Source organism: Akebia trifoliata, chromosome 16 (genome assembly GCF_017979445.1).
Source record: "Akebia trifoliata isolate Shusen 1 chromosome 16, ASM1797944v1, whole genome shotgun sequence".
NCBI classification, from domain to species: domain Eukaryota; kingdom Viridiplantae; phylum Streptophyta; class Magnoliopsida; order Ranunculales; family Lardizabalaceae; genus Akebia; species Akebia trifoliata.
In genome coordinates, this window is record NC_141390.1 from 172601 (window position 1) to 191509 (window position 18909).

General features: G+C 36.4%; 1 protein-coding gene across 1 annotated transcript; it reads right to left on the reverse strand.

Moving 5' to 3' along the window:
- Positions 1 to 1623: 1623 nt before the first annotated feature.
- Positions 1624 to 18681, reverse strand: LOC147382112 (Vps51/Vps67 family (components of vesicular transport) protein). The gene is made up of 6 exons (XM_086427345.1): positions 16429 to 18681; positions 12627 to 12821; positions 9572 to 9852; positions 5303 to 5482; positions 4194 to 4371; positions 1624 to 2256 (listed from the first exon to the last, which is right to left on the reverse strand). Exons 1-6 carry the CDS (start codon positions 18571 to 18573, stop codon positions 2083 to 2085), a joined length of 3153 nt encoding a protein of 1050 aa, XP_086283471.1. The 5' UTR covers positions 18574 to 18681; the 3' UTR covers positions 1624 to 2082.
- Between the last annotated feature and the right edge of the window lie 228 nt (positions 18682 to 18909).

Consider the following 18909-nt stretch of genomic DNA (forward strand, 5'->3'; position numbering starts at 1 on the left):
TTGAGTTTCCCAACTACACAAATAATTACCACTGCAAACGTTCATGACTGCAAATATTGATGATTTTATGATTATTTGTAGCAAACTTAGGTTGAAGTAGGACTGGTTCAACTCAGAACTTAGGGCTTAATCAACATTGTGCGGCAAGTTTTAAAGCCTAGTTGGGCTTGGGCCTTGTATTTTTTAGTGATAAATTTTTTTTACTGGGCTCCAAATGAGGTTTCAGAGTTCAGACAAACCAACCTACACCTACCCTGAGTTCAATTTTCACCTAAATAATATGGATCCCTAGAAGATAACTATATGACATTGACATAAGTGCAGTTCCTATTTCCCCAATTTTGATTCCTTTTAAACTCGTCGACTACAATCAGATGTAGAAAAAGGGAATCGTAATTGTATCCCCCTCATCATGAACACAACACCTCGAGATATGGAAAGATTGAACTTTCAGAGAGAACAGAGACGCCAAGACAAAAAGTGAATCGTAGGAGACAAAATTGCCATTAAGGATTAGATGAATCCATATATCTAATTGTTAGATACATTAGAAGATTTAAAATGGAAAATCAGTTATCAAGAAGAGAAAAAAAAAAAAGACTCACTATCAGTCCCAATATAGAGAGAGTTTAATTAATAATCCAAAAAATCAAGAAAATTTTGTAATATTAGGTCAATTAACTTGGAATGTCAATAAAAAACAAGGCTAGCTAAAAGATAGGAGACACAAAAATTCTATTTTTCTTTTTTTAAATGGGAGAATAATTTAGTCGTTCAAACTACTAGACTGATGCCTAACTTGCATCAAGAAATCTTTAATAGGTACTCCACAAGTGAGAAATTTGAGGAGAAAATTAGGATACAATACTTGTCGTTGGGCTGCAACCTGGGCGGGCTGACCCCAACTTAACTCCAATAGATGGGTAAGCCTGGGTCAAGTTATGTAGAAAATGAGTTGAACCTGATCAGAATATCTCAACCCAACCCGATTTCAATTTGGGTTGAGGGTACAAGAGCAACCAGACTCAACCCGATGCCACATACTAATATATAAATATTTTTATACTAATTATAAAAAAATTATTTAACTTTTTTATTCCATCTTTAGTTAACATTAATGTGAACTTTGATCTAGTATGATTTGTCCGAATATACTCTCGATTATGGATTTGAAGGTTGTATACAATTTTATTTACTAGTAATTTTGTTTTTCATTATCTATATCTGTTTTTTTAAATATTAAATTTATTTGTTAATCAAAATGAAATTATGGTTATTCAACGAGCCCAACCCAACCAAACCGCCAAAAATTATCCAAACTTGGACTAACCCAAACTCAACTAGATTTTATAATATCAAACTTGGGTTAGCAAGCTTAGGCCCGATGGTCGGGATGAGTTGAGCTGGGGTTGAGGCTTCTGCTACTTGGGTCGAGCCTAGGTTTACCCTCCAACCTACCCATGTTGGGCCCTAATTTGTGGTGGTTCCAAGTCCAATAATTTGTTAGGGATAAACGAATGATAATTGCAATTAAAGAATCTACTCAGAGATCAACTAAAAGTGTAATAAGACCGCTAAAATACTGATTAATTATTGGATATGTGAACATCATCATCATCATCATCATCTCCAACACATAAAGATAGAATTTTTACTATTATATTCACACCCTCGCCTGATATTGAGTATATTTTTTATCTGTGACAGCTCTGATTTTCACTGTATCATTTGACCACTTCAAGAGCTTCTAATTTTTTCAAAAAAAAAATATAGATAGAGAACTGAGCTTTCTGACTCATTCCCATGCTACCTTATTTCAAGAGTAGTCTCACAACATCTTCAATCAATATAATCAACCGATACAGACACAAAGGGGACATTTCCCATTCAACCCTCTCAACTATCATCCTACCTCTCTCTCTCTCTCTCCACACCACCCATTCTGGTTGTCTTTTTTAATAAAGTTCTAAGAGTGGGAGGTGCACAATCTCTACCATTTAATGAAGAAGGAAGCGAACTCTCTTCCTTTTCTTCACTAATTACAGACCTCCCTCTTCAAAATATCTAATCAGAAATCAGAAATCAAAACTCTGACCTGCCAGCCGTAAGGGAAGAAAGTAGACCTGCAGCTTGGACTGGTAGCATGTCACCAAAAGACGACATGGCAGCTGCTGATTTGTCTTTCAGCCTGCCAACTTGCCCATCTGTAAGCATGGAGCTTAGTTTCAATGTGCTCTCTCCAAACCTTGTGCCAACCTGATACATTGGAAAAGAAAATTCATCATTCTGTAGGAAGAAAAATGAAAGAAACCGTATAGGCAACTAGAGAAGAACCCAACAATTCTCATGACTAAAGAATTGAAGAAATATCAAACTTTAGCTGGAAAGAGAAACAAGTAACAGTTTATTAGAATTTTGTTTCAACACATTATTTCATTATTGGCTTTTGGTTTATTTCTATGTCGTGATTATGTGATTTATTTCATAATGAAAAAGTATCAGTATATTAAAATTTTGTTTCAATAAAATATCATATTACTCAACAATTCTGTCAGCCTATCAGGTTTTTCAGGGTTGACATGCCCAAGATCTTGATTCCATTAACGATAACAATTATAAGTTTGACTCCTATTTTCATTATTAATTAAAACCAGTATTCGGATTCTCTAGCATGACTTGGAAAATTTGCTTTGCTGCAATCAAACTTCTCAAAGAAAGTTGTCTTTTTTCCAATTTTCCATCTTTAGCCAAGAATAACTTTTGCTCCTAAATTACGAGTTTTAAACGTCTTTGTTATTATGCAATCAAAACTCTAGCAATAATACTTCCCATTTCTTAAACAGAATTACTTGGATTGTTGCTCATACTGCAACCCAGTCAGGACAGTATAGGGACCATCATTAAGGAGAGAGAAAATTGAAGTTTTATTTTTTCAGGTCCCACAGAGGGAAGAGACTCCACTAACATAAATTGCTGTTTCTTTTGAAGATTTTTCACACATTTCTTAGAGATGATTCAGAAGGAAGGGGTCCTATTGTCTTATCTGAGTCCTTGGAGAATCACAAAATACAGCTCATCAGATGAGATATGTGGATGACAAGGAGTTTTTTTTTTTTTAAATACACTCGGACCCTTAGGAGTGCAAAGGATGCTGATTCATAGCTAAAGTGGTGTATGTACATTATCTATTCCCTCTAGCCTTGCCTATCCATAGATCAAACTAATGTAGTCAAGCAATCAATGGTGTATCCAGTTTGGGTTTTTTTCCTTTCAGACTCGGGAATTGGCTCGATGTGTGGCCTACACATTGGAGGAGCACTAATGTACAAGCACTTCACTATTCACGTATCTTTAGACCGTTCCAAACTTCATTGAATGTACTATATGACCTAAGTGTCATAATAATCGGGTGGTTGTATTGTTAAAACTAAAAGAACTACTTATAATATATTTTATATTGATAGTATTTACTAGCTGAAATTTTTACTTGTTTTTAGTTTAGTATTATACAAAACTAAACTGCACTTGATTTAATAAATTATGAAAATAATAAATATAACAAGAAATAATATTCAGAATCCCCATTATACAAGTTGAAATGGTCACCAGTAGAATGCCTATATGCCTGGGGGACTTGCCCAAACCTTTTGAAAACCATGAGCCATAATAAACACAGTTTTTATTTTTTGATGGTTCAAAATTCAAAATGATAGGAACACTAAAACATGTATATCATATGCATATATAAATATCAATAACTACAAAGCATGTTTGAAGTAATGGTGTATTTGTTGACTGTAACAGCAGTGACCAAAGTATCCTAAAAGTCACAGGACCCTAAAGGGAGAGAGTTCACACATGCACGCGCACGCGCACACAGATTCTCAAAACTTGGGCTTATCTTCTGTGCTTTATCTTGTCTAATATTTGTTTTCGTGCATATCAACCATGATATAAATGTCGGACATTTTAGGTTTTTTTTCTTTTTATTTCAAAAATACAAGAATGAGCATCTCAATAGTTTCCACTGAAAAGTCTGAATTTATGTCATTTATCACTGCTGATCTGTTTCATCAAAATGAGAGCTTAAAACCATGCTTCACATTTTTTATTTTTTTTATTTTAATATCTTAAGATGTAAATCTTACTAATGAGAACAAAATACACAGAGATTGAACCAGAAAAAGGCGTACCTGCATGAAAGACTTTAACAATGGTGTTGCAACACCAAAACTAGAGGTGTCATCAAAATCAAGCTTTTGAGAGAGTTCTCCATTTGAATAGGCTTTCCAAGAAGTTCTAGAAGATATATCTTCTGACGAAGTTGAAAGAGCCGATTTGTTAGTCGCTTTTGAAGACAATACTGGAGCACTGCATAAGAACAATGACGTAAAATGGTAAGAACCTTGCAGTAGCATTGATATTTTTCGAATAAAAAACACTATTCAAATTGTTGTTCAAAATTCTAAAGCCAGCATACTAAAACTACTATGAATATTGAACACCAAACATCCAATATGAAAGACTAATATGGTCAGAGAAAATGATGAAAGATTATCAAAATGTGTAAGGAGCAGGTCAGGACCCTTTGAAGAACATGAGCAAAGGAGATAAAGGATGAAGGAAATGAAAAGATCAAAAGAATCTAGGATTAGAAAATGAAGAAGAGGAAGAGAAAGTCTGGAGATTAAAGATTCTAATCACATTGTACTAAAAAACAGAATTGGGGGTGTACTAAGAATAAGTAAATAAATAAAGATTATTTATCTCTCTTGAATGGAAGCTAAGAGCCAAGCACGATTAAACATCCTAGCCGCAACCATCTTTCAGAGGGCAGGCCAAGTAGAGGAATTTGGCCTGTTGTTCTAGAAAGGACGAAGGGACCAGACAGAGTACGACATTTTTTTTCAGGACTGGCTCATAGCTAACTGGTACTTTGGCTTGGCTTCAAAAATTGGGGCTTGACTTGACAAGTGGATTTGGCTCTGCGAAGGGTTCTCATTCTTAGCTGATCCAAGCTTGCTCGGCCTCATGTGAATTGATGGCAGTATAAAGGATAATAAAACATAAGAGATGGAAATCAAATATCATTTCAGATGCTGCAGTTATCATCCTGATGCGTTCCTTAAAATCTGTGGCAAACTTTTGCACCATTACACAAGAAATTGCTCATTTTCGAATATTGGAGTTCAGCCAGGGGAGAACAGAGTGAAGCCTAAATCTTTGTAAGCATTAGATGATATATAGTGTAATTATCATATTTAAGATTTATTTTAAAAAATATATATATCCAAACACGAACCTGATTGGGAGGTATTTGAAACGCGGAATCGTAGAGCATCTCATTATATTTGACTCGGTATTAGAGGGTAACTTTTGAGAGGTATCAGTGTGCATACGATTAAGTTGTACAAAGAATCCAAAGAGAACGGCATGTCGCAGGTATGCTTGCTTTCCATTCTCCCAAAGGTAAGACTCATACCTTCACAGTTCAAAATAAAATGAAATCAACATGTCACATTCAGAAACAAGAAATGGATTAAAAGAGAAGAAAAGTTATATATTTCTATTCCCAAAATGCTGCAACAACTATTTACAAAAGAGGAATACTCCTAACCACGGTGAAAGTTGGGGCAGAGCAATTAAATTTCAGTTTCAATGCTAATTTCAGTCAGTCTAGAATATAAATATTTTGATCCAAGTGTGAAAACCAATAAAAGTTTCAAGGAAATGATGGACATGGAGTAAAATGATTGAATATTGAAAAGGAAATAATAAAACAAGCATAAAAAATAGATCCACAAGCCATCAAACTACAATAAACAACCATATCGAGTTTGAAAATGAAGATCAATAACTTTTAAGTATCATATCTATGAATAAATTGCTAATAAACCCAACTAATTAGAACATGGTTGATTGTCCGTGTGTGCTTATATGAATGTGCTACTATGCTTCTAATATTGCAAAAATTCATGGATGTGCTAATATGTGCATGCTCATATGCTTAGATGATATAAAATATCTAACCAATCAAAATTTAATTCTACAAATGAATGAATACTATCTGTAAATTAAACAAGGAAGTGGGGAGCTCTAAAAGAAGCCTTAGTAGGAGCCCATAGGCATCGAGTGGAGAAAGATATAGAGTGTAGACATCAAATTATCAAGTTAAATTGAAGCTTACGTATTGGAATTTAAGAGGTTAGTAGATAGCATACGGAGGAAATATGTGTTGAGATCTATTATTTTGTTAAGATGTTCATACATGATTGTACTTCTGGAGACTAAGTTGGCATGTGGATAAAAATATAATTTGAGACCTTTAAGGGAACATAGAGGGGGGGTGGTTTGCTCTTCCGGTGCTCAGAACAATGGAAGGAATGGTGATGATGTGGAATAAAAGAAGAACATCGGTTGCAGATTCATTAGGGGTATTTTCTAGTTCAACTCGATGTTGCTGCACTGGCAAAGACGTTCTGTGGGTCTTCAGAGGGGTGCACGGTGATCGGGTTTATAAAGAAAATTTTATGATGAGTTCAATGGCAGGTCTATGGGATGCTCCTTGGTGTTTAGGATGAGATTTAATGTCACAACTGCACCAAGAAGAGTATGAAAGAGTTCAGAGAATTTGTTAGAAGGTATGTGTTGATGGATGTTCCTACTAAGGGAGGATTGTACACAGTTAAATAAACAAGATGATCTAATGCTTAGAGAGTTTGATAGGTTTCTGAACGTGCCAAGTTAGCTAAGTTGGTAAAGTGTGTGGATTGTTGATCCCATGACCTAGTTTCAAACACCTTTGAGCCCAATTTTTTTCTTTTTGATAGGTAAATGCTTGGTTAGTACAGCATAGTTTCAAAACTCGTCCGAGACTGAGACATATCACCCGAGTCGTCTCAGTATCGCCCAATTACGAGACGGATGGGCAAGTCAATGTATCGGACAAGATTTAAAACCCACGTTCATTTTTCTCATTGTTGAACGAGACATCTCAAATGTATCGGAAAATTCATCCGAGGCGACTCGGTCTCACTCACGGACGAAACATCAAAACGAGTTTTAAAACCATAAGTACATGAATATTGTTAATTGTTAATAGTTACCATAAGAAGTATGGATACAAGGGGTTTGAACCTAGGACCTGGGAACAACCTCCACAAGTCTTACCACTTAGCTAAGTGACATTTCTTACCTTTGAATCCACTTGCACACTAACTCTTAACCCCTTGCTTGTCCAACCAAAAAAATAATAATAATAATAATTGTATAGGTTTCTTATTTTGGGAACCTAGGAACATTATTTCTCATTTATTAAGGCAAAAAACTATCCCAAGACCTATCTCAAGTCATGTCTCGATTTCTCTTTGAGGTCAAAGAAACTATCTACAAGCCTATTTTGCTTTGGTTCCAGAATATCTGGTTGAAGACCCTAACTTCGTGGAGAAGGTTGGGAGTGTTGACTCGCAACCTCAGCTAGGGGTATAATCAGAGAATGTTTTAGGCATAGGAAAAAAGAGGTCCTAGATGAGATCAAGGAGTTAGAAGGTAAAGAGGAATTGACATTAGATGTGAAAAAGTTGGGGACGGTGAATGCGAAGGTGAAATTTTTAAGGATCTCTACGTTGGAGGAAATCAGAAGAAAGCTAAGGACCGCTGTCAAAAGGAGTTGATAATAACACTAGATTCATCCACAAGGTTGTCAATGTTCATAAAAGAGCAAACTAGGAATGTTTTAAGGTATTAGAAGCAAGATCATGGATTTCTACACTAAACTATATTTTGATTGTAATGTTGATAGGCCAGGTCTCAATGGAGTTCACTTCAACTGCATTAGTTTGAAATAGCTCAGGTGGCTTGAGAAGCCTTTTGAGGAAGAAGATATGTGGGAGGCCATTAGAGATATGAATGAAAATAAAGCTCCAAGGTTGGATGCTTTTACTAGAGTTTTGGTCAATTATTTTACATATATCTCACCCGTTCTTTCACTAAATCATCCTTAGGAACTGTCATTTGGCGTATGAAAGATCTATCAAAGTGGTAATTTTATTTGGTTAGTTCCTATGGCTAAATCTTACCTATTGATCATCTTCTTGCCCGCAAAAGAATGTGGATTTCTAAGTTATGTACATAGTAAGTGAGAAAAATGTTCACCTTCTTCATCATTGTCATAGAATTAGTTCTATCTAGTCTCATTTCTTTATGTTGTTCCACATGCATTGGCTTATTCCTTGTTCTGTTGGGGCCTATTTGTCAGTTGGTCAGCTTTTGGATTTATAAACGGATGCAAAAGTGAGTATTTTGATTATGAACATTAAAGCAATTTTGTTTCTTGATCCAAGATGCAATAGGAGTTCAAAGGGATCTTATTATAGGATTTTATCTTTAGACAGGATGCCTTGGGGATGTTACGTGAGAGTATCTAGGGAATGTTATACTTGTGTCACATTTTTTTGTTCCTTTCTTTTATAGAGGTTGATACTTTTTTAAGTCTCCTCACCTCGCTTCCCCTAGTTTGTTTTCCTCTTTTGTCCATAAGGCTTGGATGCATTTTCTTTCCTTATTCCAAATTACTTGGTGTTTTCCTAACTTGGTTTTTCAATTTTTCCAAAGTTGGAGGTTCATGGTTATTGCGGAAAGGGTGAAGATTTTATGGAATCTTATTCCCAGTGCAGCTTGTTAGTGCATATGGAAGAGAGGAATGGGAGGATCTTTCAAGGGAATAAACAATCTATGCAGGAGGTTATAATTACATCTTGATTTTTTTGTGTTTTGTTGTTATAAGTTGTTTAAGGAGTTTAGAAGAATTGTGTTTGAGGTTCACCTCTTCGGATGGGATTTGGTTTGTAAAGACAATGGCTAAGTAGGTTCTATTTTCTTTTGGGAGTCCATCTCGGCATTCCCTTAATAAAATTGCTTTCATTTATCAAAAAAATAAAATCCTTTTACTTATCAAAAGATTATCACGTAATGTAAAAATAATTTCCACGAGCAATTTATATTTAATGCTATTTTTATAAATAAAAAATGATCAATACATTAGAAAAAAAATTTTGAATTTACTATTTATCAAAACATTTCCACATAAATTTTGCATTTTTTTACCTAAAGTACTATTTTTTCAATAATAGAAATTGCAGGTTAAATTTTCTCTCGAGCATTTACGGAAATGCAAATATTTTGGTATATTTCGTGGAAAATATCAACTTTAGTACTATGGTTGAGACAACTAGTTGGTTGATCCGATTAAGGACATCATCTTTGTCGAAAATCAAGTACAGCTAAATGACCTCAACCAGATAAACCAGAGAAAACTTTTTGGAACATAAGCATATTTTTTCTTAGAAATACAATAGATTAGATTGTTAGGATTATTTGATCAAGTGAACTTCCGGCCCAAACTTCCATGGTAGTTATGTCACAATGGTTGATCACCCAATCGGGTGCTTGGACTGTATGTGGCAGAAGAATGAATGTTATTCTCATCCTGACTCAAGTATTCCTAATGAGAACAAAAATCTAATTCAGAAGAACTCCATGTACTAAAGAGTTACAGGTTCAAAAAGCTTACGTAGCCCAATCTATGGGATCCAGCCTTTGTGAAAGACTGTTTATCAACCCCATGACAACCTTTCCATGGGCGGAGTTGAGCTGGATTTGATCCCGGTTTTGTTTGAAAGCAAGCTTGGACTTTGGATACTTTGGTAACTCCTCATTAATGTTCAAATCACCCCCAGATAGAACGTCGACAGTGAATTTCAAGTCTAACAAAATTTGCAGAACTCCTCTTTCAGTTACCTCAGGTTTACGTGCTGCTAAGGTAGAAAGGAAGTCCCCATAAATACTCACCACCTACAATGCATAGAGACAAGATAGCATCATTAAAAATTGCTCCAAAAAGTCACCATCATAACTATGCATGGATTTTCTCCAATACCAGGAACCAAATGCATTGAGATGAAGGATTAAATGAGAAAATAAATTGAATAAAATAAAAACGTCTAGACCAAAAAAAAAAAGCAAGCTGTTTGCACTATGTAAAGGAAACCTAATTTATGGAGTTAATTGCGTGTATGTTGTTGTTTCTAGACAAACTAAACTCAAATGGGTTTTCCAAAGTAAAATATATTTTAGTCATTTGTGGGAGAAATCTGAAAACTAAAATGTTCATCTTACCCCAACTCGTAAGTCTTCTTGAATTTTTAACAATGTTGAACGAGCAAATTTACAAAACCAGATTAATCACCCAAATAGACCATTAGCAGCTTAAGACAAGAAAAAGGAAATCAAACATGAACCACATCATCACATCAAACGAAACTGCATAGTTAGATGCAACATACCAAATTACGAAAGAGTTGTAAGGGTGTAGATCAGATATTGTTTGTTTGTCCAAGCATGTTATGGGTGATTCAGCTTTAAAGAGGAGTGAGGTAGCACCGGCTTCTGCCTAAACCAATGTAATGGTCATTTGGTTACCGCTGCATCAAGGAGCAAAAGGATGAGGGTATTGAAGAGAGAGAGAGAGAGAGAAGGGGAGCTATCTCCTTCTAGGACAGCTTCTTTATAGACATTGGCACTGCAAATGGTCAAAGGTGTCCCAATTTGCTCAGACCTCCCGATGCCATCAGACCAGCCACGTTGTAGGTTGTTTACATAACAGTCTAGCACTGACACTCTGGCAGTCAGGCTGGCCTGACAAGCCTGATGGCTCGACCTCTATGGAACACCTTCTGGCAATATAGTCTCAATGCTAATCGAGGAGGTGCCAAGGGACGGCATCCACTTCTCATGGCCACCAAGCCTTATTTATTTTGACCCCTACAACTGAGCGATCTCCACTCCTATTATGCTATGTGGCAAGGAATAATGCCACATAGTGAGCAGATGGCACCTACAAGGGCCTCTCGGTAGGAACCATGTGCCAGGAAGGTGGTGCCTGGTCGGCGCAGCATGGCAGGCAGTAACCTCATCCACACGGTGGTATATTTTACAACATCTACAAGAGTAAACCAATTAAAAGATCTAAAAGCAAGTGAGTTGACACTACACCAGCACATCAGGCTTATTCCAAATCATGAAATCACAAACTAGTTTGCATAAAAATGAGTTTATAAGCAAGGAGAGGATTCTTCAGAATCTTTTACCCCCGGCTATCTGTTGGGATCTGTGGAAGGAAAGAAATGGGCGCATCTTCGAAGGGAAGGAGCATTCGACGCAAGAGATCATTTGTAGTATTGTGGGTTTTTTGTTTTATTAGTGTAAGCAGTTTCACGAGTTTAAGGGCTTCCGTTTTGAGGATATCATGTTTAGATGGGAGTGTATTGCTAGAGGGTGATTGTTGTGGGTTGTGGGGTGTTTGTGGTGTGGTTGCTTTTTCCTTTCTTCTTGTCTTTTTTACTCCTTTCATTGTGTTCTTCGAGGACTTCTTGTTCTCCTTTAATAAAAGTTTGGTTATCAAAAAAAAAAAAGTTTATTGAACGACAATTACAGCCTTGGTTGAACAAAGAATCTGAAAGCAATTCTTTTGCAAGTATATTGCTTTATTTATAGATAAAAGAATGGATACAAGCAAAACAACAATCAACTTTCTTTGAGGTCAAAATGACTTAGCAAGACCCAAAACAAATCACAACCAAAAGCAAACAATTGCCCCCTGCATAACAAAGCTGAAAGCAAGATAACTCGATCAACACCAGCACACCAGGCCGATTACCAATAAAGAATAAATAACAACATGAAAACATATTCCCATACCAAGTGCTGTAACCTGGTACCAAAGGAATTCCAGGCTTCATTGCCTTCATCTTTTTAAAATCCATTGACCTATAAGAACCCGGGGATTCACTATCTCCTCACGCTACCAAACCCAAAACTTCACCACAGTTTATCAACTACATCTGCTTCGGGCATTCCCTACTTATGGATCATTCCCTGGGGTAACATAATGTACTACATTACTAAACATTCCAAGTTGGAAGTATTTGTAACCTAATCTTTCTTAATTATTATAAATAATGGTAAGAAAATAAAGGATAACTTAATTGTTTATATGATATTGTGGATATACTCTTCTAGGTGCTCCCACTACCTGACTTTTTGCTCAGCTACTTCATTCCATGATGCTATTAGGGCGGTTCATCAATGCTTATCATTCATTACTACGTAGAAAACTGAAAACAAGGAACTCCTATAAAATAAATAACATCCTCGACACACCTTTGTGAGCAGTAGGCTTGCATTAAAGATTCCAAGCCGTAAAAAGGGAGGGGTGCATCAGGTTGACAGCTGGGGTAAAAAACTAAAAATAATGTCAAATCCCTTAATTGCACAATAAATAACAAACAAGAAAATCATGTTTTCTCTAGCTACTCTGATGGATTATAGGTCCTATCTCTTCAACTGATTCCATGATTACACAGCATCAACATATAAAGCAGAGAACTTATATAAGACCTTACACTACATAAGAACAAATACAAGTTATGGTTGGGGCTAAAAGAGAACAAAAGAAACCAATACCAAGCAAGATTAAAATGCAACAGCAGTCCTCTTTAAGAATAATAGCAATTTAAGGCCTTAGAGAAGAATGAGATAAAATCAACCAACTTGCACAAATCCATTACCTTTTCTAAGAGTCTCAATGCAAATTTTTGCAGTATTAATTTGTCAAGGATATGACCTCCAACTCTATGAATTTCTTCACATGCTTGGAATAGAAAAGACGTGATGTAAAGAGAAGGCATGGAAGGAAGTGCAATTTTCATCTCCAGAGGTTTTTCATCAGCCTGCTCTTGTTTAATCACAGTTTCTTCCCAGCCCTGCACAATATTCACTAGATATTACAGTAGAATGCACTTAGAAAACAAAAACAAATTTAATACAGAAAGCAAAAGAGGATGATAAATCATTAAACCATTCATTCTTATTTCAATTCACAAGTGAAATATATTGGTTAGAAACAGTGAGCTCAAATTATGATACATACTGATCCTTTTTCAAGGAAACCAAAATGGAAACTAGAACAACAGAAAGTGAACATTAAGAAACATATCAAGAATGACAAATTCACAAGAATACTTTCACGTAATGCTATCATTTGGAATTCAATGTTAGCCAGTTATATTTTTTATTGATTTTCGCATTATTAGAAATGGAAGAGAAATGACTTCTAGGTGTGAGACGTTCCAAACACAATGATGAGCTAATCGGTTCAAAACTAAATCTTTGGCAATCATATATCAAATGTTCCCTCTCATTTGGTATGAATGTTCCCAAGACTTTTAACAGAGTTTGTTTCTTACAGCATCAAATCTTACTATAGTCATGAGTGTTGAACTTCAAATCGTTCTCCTTTCTCTATCCCACTTAAAATTTTCGACTATGTATGTTATGTGCATGTACAAAACTCTCTTCGTTCCAAAACTTGATCCCAATGCACTAAGTGTAACTTCCTTAGATAGCCATCTTCTCCGAAGGGTTGTCACGTTACCACCCACAATCCAAGAAGAGACTAGCAGTTACTGATGTTACCTTCTTTGAGTATGATCCTCTTTTATGCTTCATGTGGTACCTCTTTTCAGGTAAGAGTAATGGTGAAGGGATATTGCTTCCATTTGATGATGACGATGACTCCACGTTGGGCCATAACCAACCACCAAAATAACCATTGTGCCTAACCCTATCACTCTATATCATAAACATCAGCATCTAAGCCTTATCCCAAAAATTGTCAGCGGCACGAATCTTATTTTCCATTACACTCATTTTTGACATAATTGAATGGAGGAACAGGATTCATTCAGCCAGTCACAATTTTTTGGCTATGGCCTTGACGATAATGACCCATCTCGGACCATATCTTCAATCAGAGCAAGTATCTTCATATATTACTTCCTCCATCCATGTCATTTTTTTAATCTCCCTCTAACCCCTTTAGATCTCTCGAATTGTACTCAAGCAATCCTTTTCATGGTTGCTGTTATCAGTCTTCTTTACACATAATCGAACTATCTCAAATGACTTTTTTTCATTTTATCTCTAGTTGGTGTCATTCCTAAATTTTCTCAAATGTCTCCATCTTTTATTTATTTTATCTTTCCTAGTCTTACCACTTTTTTTTATAAGTAAAAAATTTATTAAAAGGCAGTTGAGGAAACCAACCAAGCGCAAATTATACAAACCATAAAGCCTCTACAAAATAAGGACTAATCCATGGAAATTTTACAACCCAATCCCAACTACCCAGACAATCTTCAAAGAAAAAGCCCTTAAATTATTTGAAGAATTTACACCAAAAAAGATCAAACCAAGAATAAAAATAACAATATTACTGATACACTGCTCTCGATTCTCCAAGATACATGAGTTTCTTTCCTTCCAAATACCCCGTCTTGATAGCAAAGGGGATAAGGTTCCAAAGGATTCTCTTAGCATCCACAAAAGACCTACCCAAAAACAGTCAATTGTCTAAGAGACCCGATAGACCTAGGCAAGCACCCACGACACCAAAGAGGGAAAGGTGGTGATACCAAACCTCTAAAGCCACCTTCCAATGAATGAGGAGGTGGTTAACCGATTCCGCATCAGATTTGCACATTACACAATGGTTAAGCATTGGAATCCCTAACCTAACGACATTGTCAATCATTAAGGGTTTGCTCAATGCCAACAATGAAACAAATAAGGATATTTTGGAAGGCACTTTGGTGCCCCAAACTAGGATAAAAGGAAAGAAGGCAGCCTTACTCCGAAAAAGCACCAAAAATTTGTAAAAAAGCTTTTCACCCAAAAAAAACCATCCTTTGACACATTCCGCTTCCATTGGTCTTCCACCCCCAAATTTAGAACCATCTGAGATAAATTACTAACCAAAAATTACACTTGATCAATCTCTTAATTGTTTAAGTTTCTTATAAAACCAAAGTATCACTCATCCATCTCAACGTCCTCATATCTGCTAAAGCTCATTTTATGGACATAATTCTTGACAATCAGCTCCTTAAAGCATGAATGGACTAACCATTGTCCAGTAAAAAAATTCTTTAAGTTAAATTATGGTACATATTGAATTGACCAAAAAAAATGGTATATACTAATCACCTAAACTCCAAAATTGTTGCCACTTCATCCACCCAGCATTAATTATACGGATGACAGCAGCTCTCTATCACTATGAATGATTTTTTAATCTAAATAATTGAAATGGTTTATTTGGGGTATTTCTAGTCTGTGAATCATATCTGGTATGTCCGAGCTAGGATCATCCTTACTAGAGTTACACCACATATATTCTATTTGGTCCTACTTATCATAAAACCCTTACTTTCTAAGCTATCTATCAATATATCCAGTTTAGAATATACACCCACTTTAATTTCGTCAATCAACATTGCATCAACTGCAAATAACATAAACTATGGACCTCCCCTTTAATATGTGTAACAAAAACATGGCACTTTTAGGTTTTGTTGTTGTGTTGGACAGATATCGACATGTGTAGCTGTGTCAACACATAGTGGCACACAACATCACACGCAAGGCAATTTATTCAGGTATATTTTTTTAAGAAAAAATTAGATAATTTTCTTTATTAAAAAGAAACAAATTTTAAAAGAAGCCTGGAGTGTTCCATCTTGCATACATTAATTTATTAAGCTGCTTGATATTATATATCTACTGATGTTACATCATTGGATAGATCTATGGTGTATGGAGAGGTTTTCTTTTACTTTGATCTATTTCTTTCCTTGCTTTTATTTATTTTTTGAAACTTTTGAGTAAATTATACCTAAAATTTTATATTATAATATATATATAGATTTGTCCAAGTTTTTGGCTTCTTGACAAATGCCAAGTTTTTGGAATTATCTCTACTTAAGTTAGGTATTTGTAAAGAGAGCTTAATGACATAATAACACATTGAATTAGATTGTGACTTTGCTCTCTCCTAACATCTTCTTCTATGTTCGAATTGAAAAAAAAAAAAATCTTCCTTCTTAATGGAACTCTAAATGACAACATTACACTAGAACTAGGAAAACCATGTTCCTCACATCCCATATGAAGCTTCCCAAAAAGAGAGAAAAATATATAACCAAAAAAAAAAACCCTAGTTAAGTAGAAGCAGTGATAGATCTCTTAGAAAACAGAATGATAACAATAATGACAGTAAATTAATAAGCATGTTTGAGTGACGTTGACTCAGTTAAAAAAACACGTCTTCCCCAGGGAAAAATTAGAAGACTTCCATGAACTCGTGCAGGTATCCATCACCTGACCACATCTATGAAGGTGTATAATTGGAGAAACACAGAAAAAATTTTAAGGAGGAAGAACCAAGAAGAAGAATTTAGAGCATCTAAAAGAACAAAAAATGAAGTAAGGAAGTTGAATTGCATCAAGTATTAAGGATGTTTAGCAACGTACTCTCGAGGAAGTTGTCGCTGATAACGCATCATCATTCTTGAGATCCTTGAACAGAATAGCTGATAACTCCTCAGATACACATGATATCCACAAACTGTGAGCCCTAATGCAAAGATCTCGAGAAATCTTGCTAAGTAATTCGAGTTTTGGGGTGGCACTATCATTCACCCCAAACATTGCAGCAGTCGGCAATGATGTTTGCCTTCTGGGGCTATCACGCATAGGGGAGTTAAGGGGATTCCTGGAGCTCCCCACCATCGATGGTAACTTATCAATCAAACTGGTCATTGTCTCATTCACCCAATATCTTGGAGAGCCAAGTATCAGTGGTATGTGACTTGAATGCTTTTGTAGTGCAAATAAGAGTCGACCAATGAACAGTGATCTTTCAACAATTGTAGCTGTTTGTTCGGAATGGCGAAGGGAAGTGGAAAGGTGCTCAAGCTCATCTTCAAGTTCCCTCAATATAGTTGATACACTTTCATAACATTTATTTTGCAGATATGGTGCTAGATCCCTCAACCTCAAAGCCGCCTTCTGAGACTCTAAGAAACACAGAAGATCTTCAAGAAGATAACGGCATTTACTGTCTACCGCATCTCTGATTCGACTAACTTCTGGTCCAAAATAAGCATTAAGACAACTATAGAAATCGTTCTCGTCTGTCGTCGTTGCTTTGAATCCTAATCCTGTAGCAGTTTTCCTACTGTCTGGTTCCAAAAACCAGACTCCACCACCTTTAGAAGATCTGTTTAGGTATGCCTGGAAACCAATCGTGTCTCCAGAGTCCACCACAATTGTCTGAATCAAATCCCTAACATTAACAACCATGTTCAAGTCCTCAAATCCAGAGTCGATGACCTCTTTCATTCTCCGAACAAAAGTATCTTCAAATATACCATCCCATAAGTCTTCATCATCTTTGAGAACAAGTTCACGGATTCTATTCCAAGGCGATTCAATCTCAGAACCAAAAACACTTCTTAGCCACTCCAAACTTCCTTCCAACACTTTCCGACTATCTAATGACTCTCGGATCAGCCTTTCGGCTGAAGCGAGCTCTTCCCCACTATCAATAATGTCGATCAAGCACCTCCCATTGATCTTACCAACAATCTCTTCACCACAACTCCTCAACCAACTTAAACAAATCTTAGAAATGAACTCCCTTTCCAGCATCACCATTGAAGATTCGAGTTTTTCTCTGTGTACTTTCCACATCCTCACCTCCTCCTCAGGATTGGGAAGTCCTCCAAATAATTGTGAACCGGGCGGTGAACCCAGTATGGTTTTGTAAAACAAAGGCATGTCATTTAGAACTCGAAGAAACAATTCCCCAACTTGACCTAAACTAATCTGAATTATTCTAACCACGTCACAGAAAGCCGAAATCACAAAACCAGAATCACAACTAACTGACCTGCAAGTGCTTAGCTTCTGAGAAATCCAAGACTTCCTCGAATCCAAAAACAACCCCAAAACCTGAGTTGGATCGAGCTCGTCAGCGACTGCAACAGCAGCAAGAGCATCCGCATAAGCTCCAATACTAAGCCCTTGATCCATCAATCTTTCTCGACTTCTCTGCGAAATCTGCCCCTTGAAGCTCTCAACGATTTGCCATTGATGTTGAAGGAGAGGAAAATTCGACAAGAAATCTTTATCTGCATTGCTGCTTAACATCAGCCCATGAACCACCCTGGCACGGAGGTATCTTCCAGAGCCTTCTAGAAACATCGATTCATCCAAACAACCCCATATGTTCTCCGGAGTATCGACCAGGTATTTGACACGGCTGGCGATCCCGTAAACCCTAACCCTAATAGGATTAGGGCTCAATTTGGGGGTTACAGCAGAAGAAGAAGCGGAACCGTCGGACAGAGAACGGATTCCCTCATCGATCATCGAGATGTTCGCTGAGATTGACTCGCAAGATGATTTCATAAGGACTATGGAATCTGCAGAATCAATCAGATCACGATAACGATTCCCAACGAGTTGACGAAGCTCTTCTTTCTTCTCTTCGATCTCCTTCTTTGTCGAAGCCTCGACATTGCGAATTTCAGAGATGGGCTTTGATCTGAAGAGCGTCTCTGCATCTCTGAATCCGCTCACTGGATCCTCTATCGACCTTGAAGGTACTCTCATGGCTGATTTCGATTTCTGGATCGTCCCTCTGGTTTTTTCTTGCGATATCGGTTACAGACTTGCAGCTTATTTGAATGTCTGAGATCTGATCCAACAGAGATAAAGAAAGCCTTGCAGATCCAAAGAAAATGAAAAAAAGAAATTGCTGATTTAGACATAACACCCTCTACATTTTACTAAATATTTGAGATACCCCTCTAATTTGTCAAAATGATAACACATCCCTTTGACTTTGATCTCTTGCTAATGTGGGAATTAGGGATGTCAATGGGTCGGTTCCGGTTCGGTTCCTAAGGAACTTAGAACCATAACCATTATATTTTGTTCAATTCCAGT

Excerpts from the sequence above, each read along its gene's own strand:
- LOC147382112 (XM_086427345.1), bottom strand. The coding sequence starts at position 18,573 with ATGAGAGTACCTTCAAGGTCGATAGAGGATCCAGTGAGCGGATTCAGA. Across the intron at positions 4,372-5,302 it reads TTCAAATACCTCCCAATCAG|TGCTCCAGTATTGTCTTCAA; the intron begins GTTCGTGTTTGG and ends GTTCTTATGCAG. Across the intron at positions 2,257-4,193 it reads TGTTAAAGTCTTTCATGCAG|GTTGGCACAAGGTTTGGAGA; the intron begins GTACGCCTTTTT and ends CCAATGTATCAG.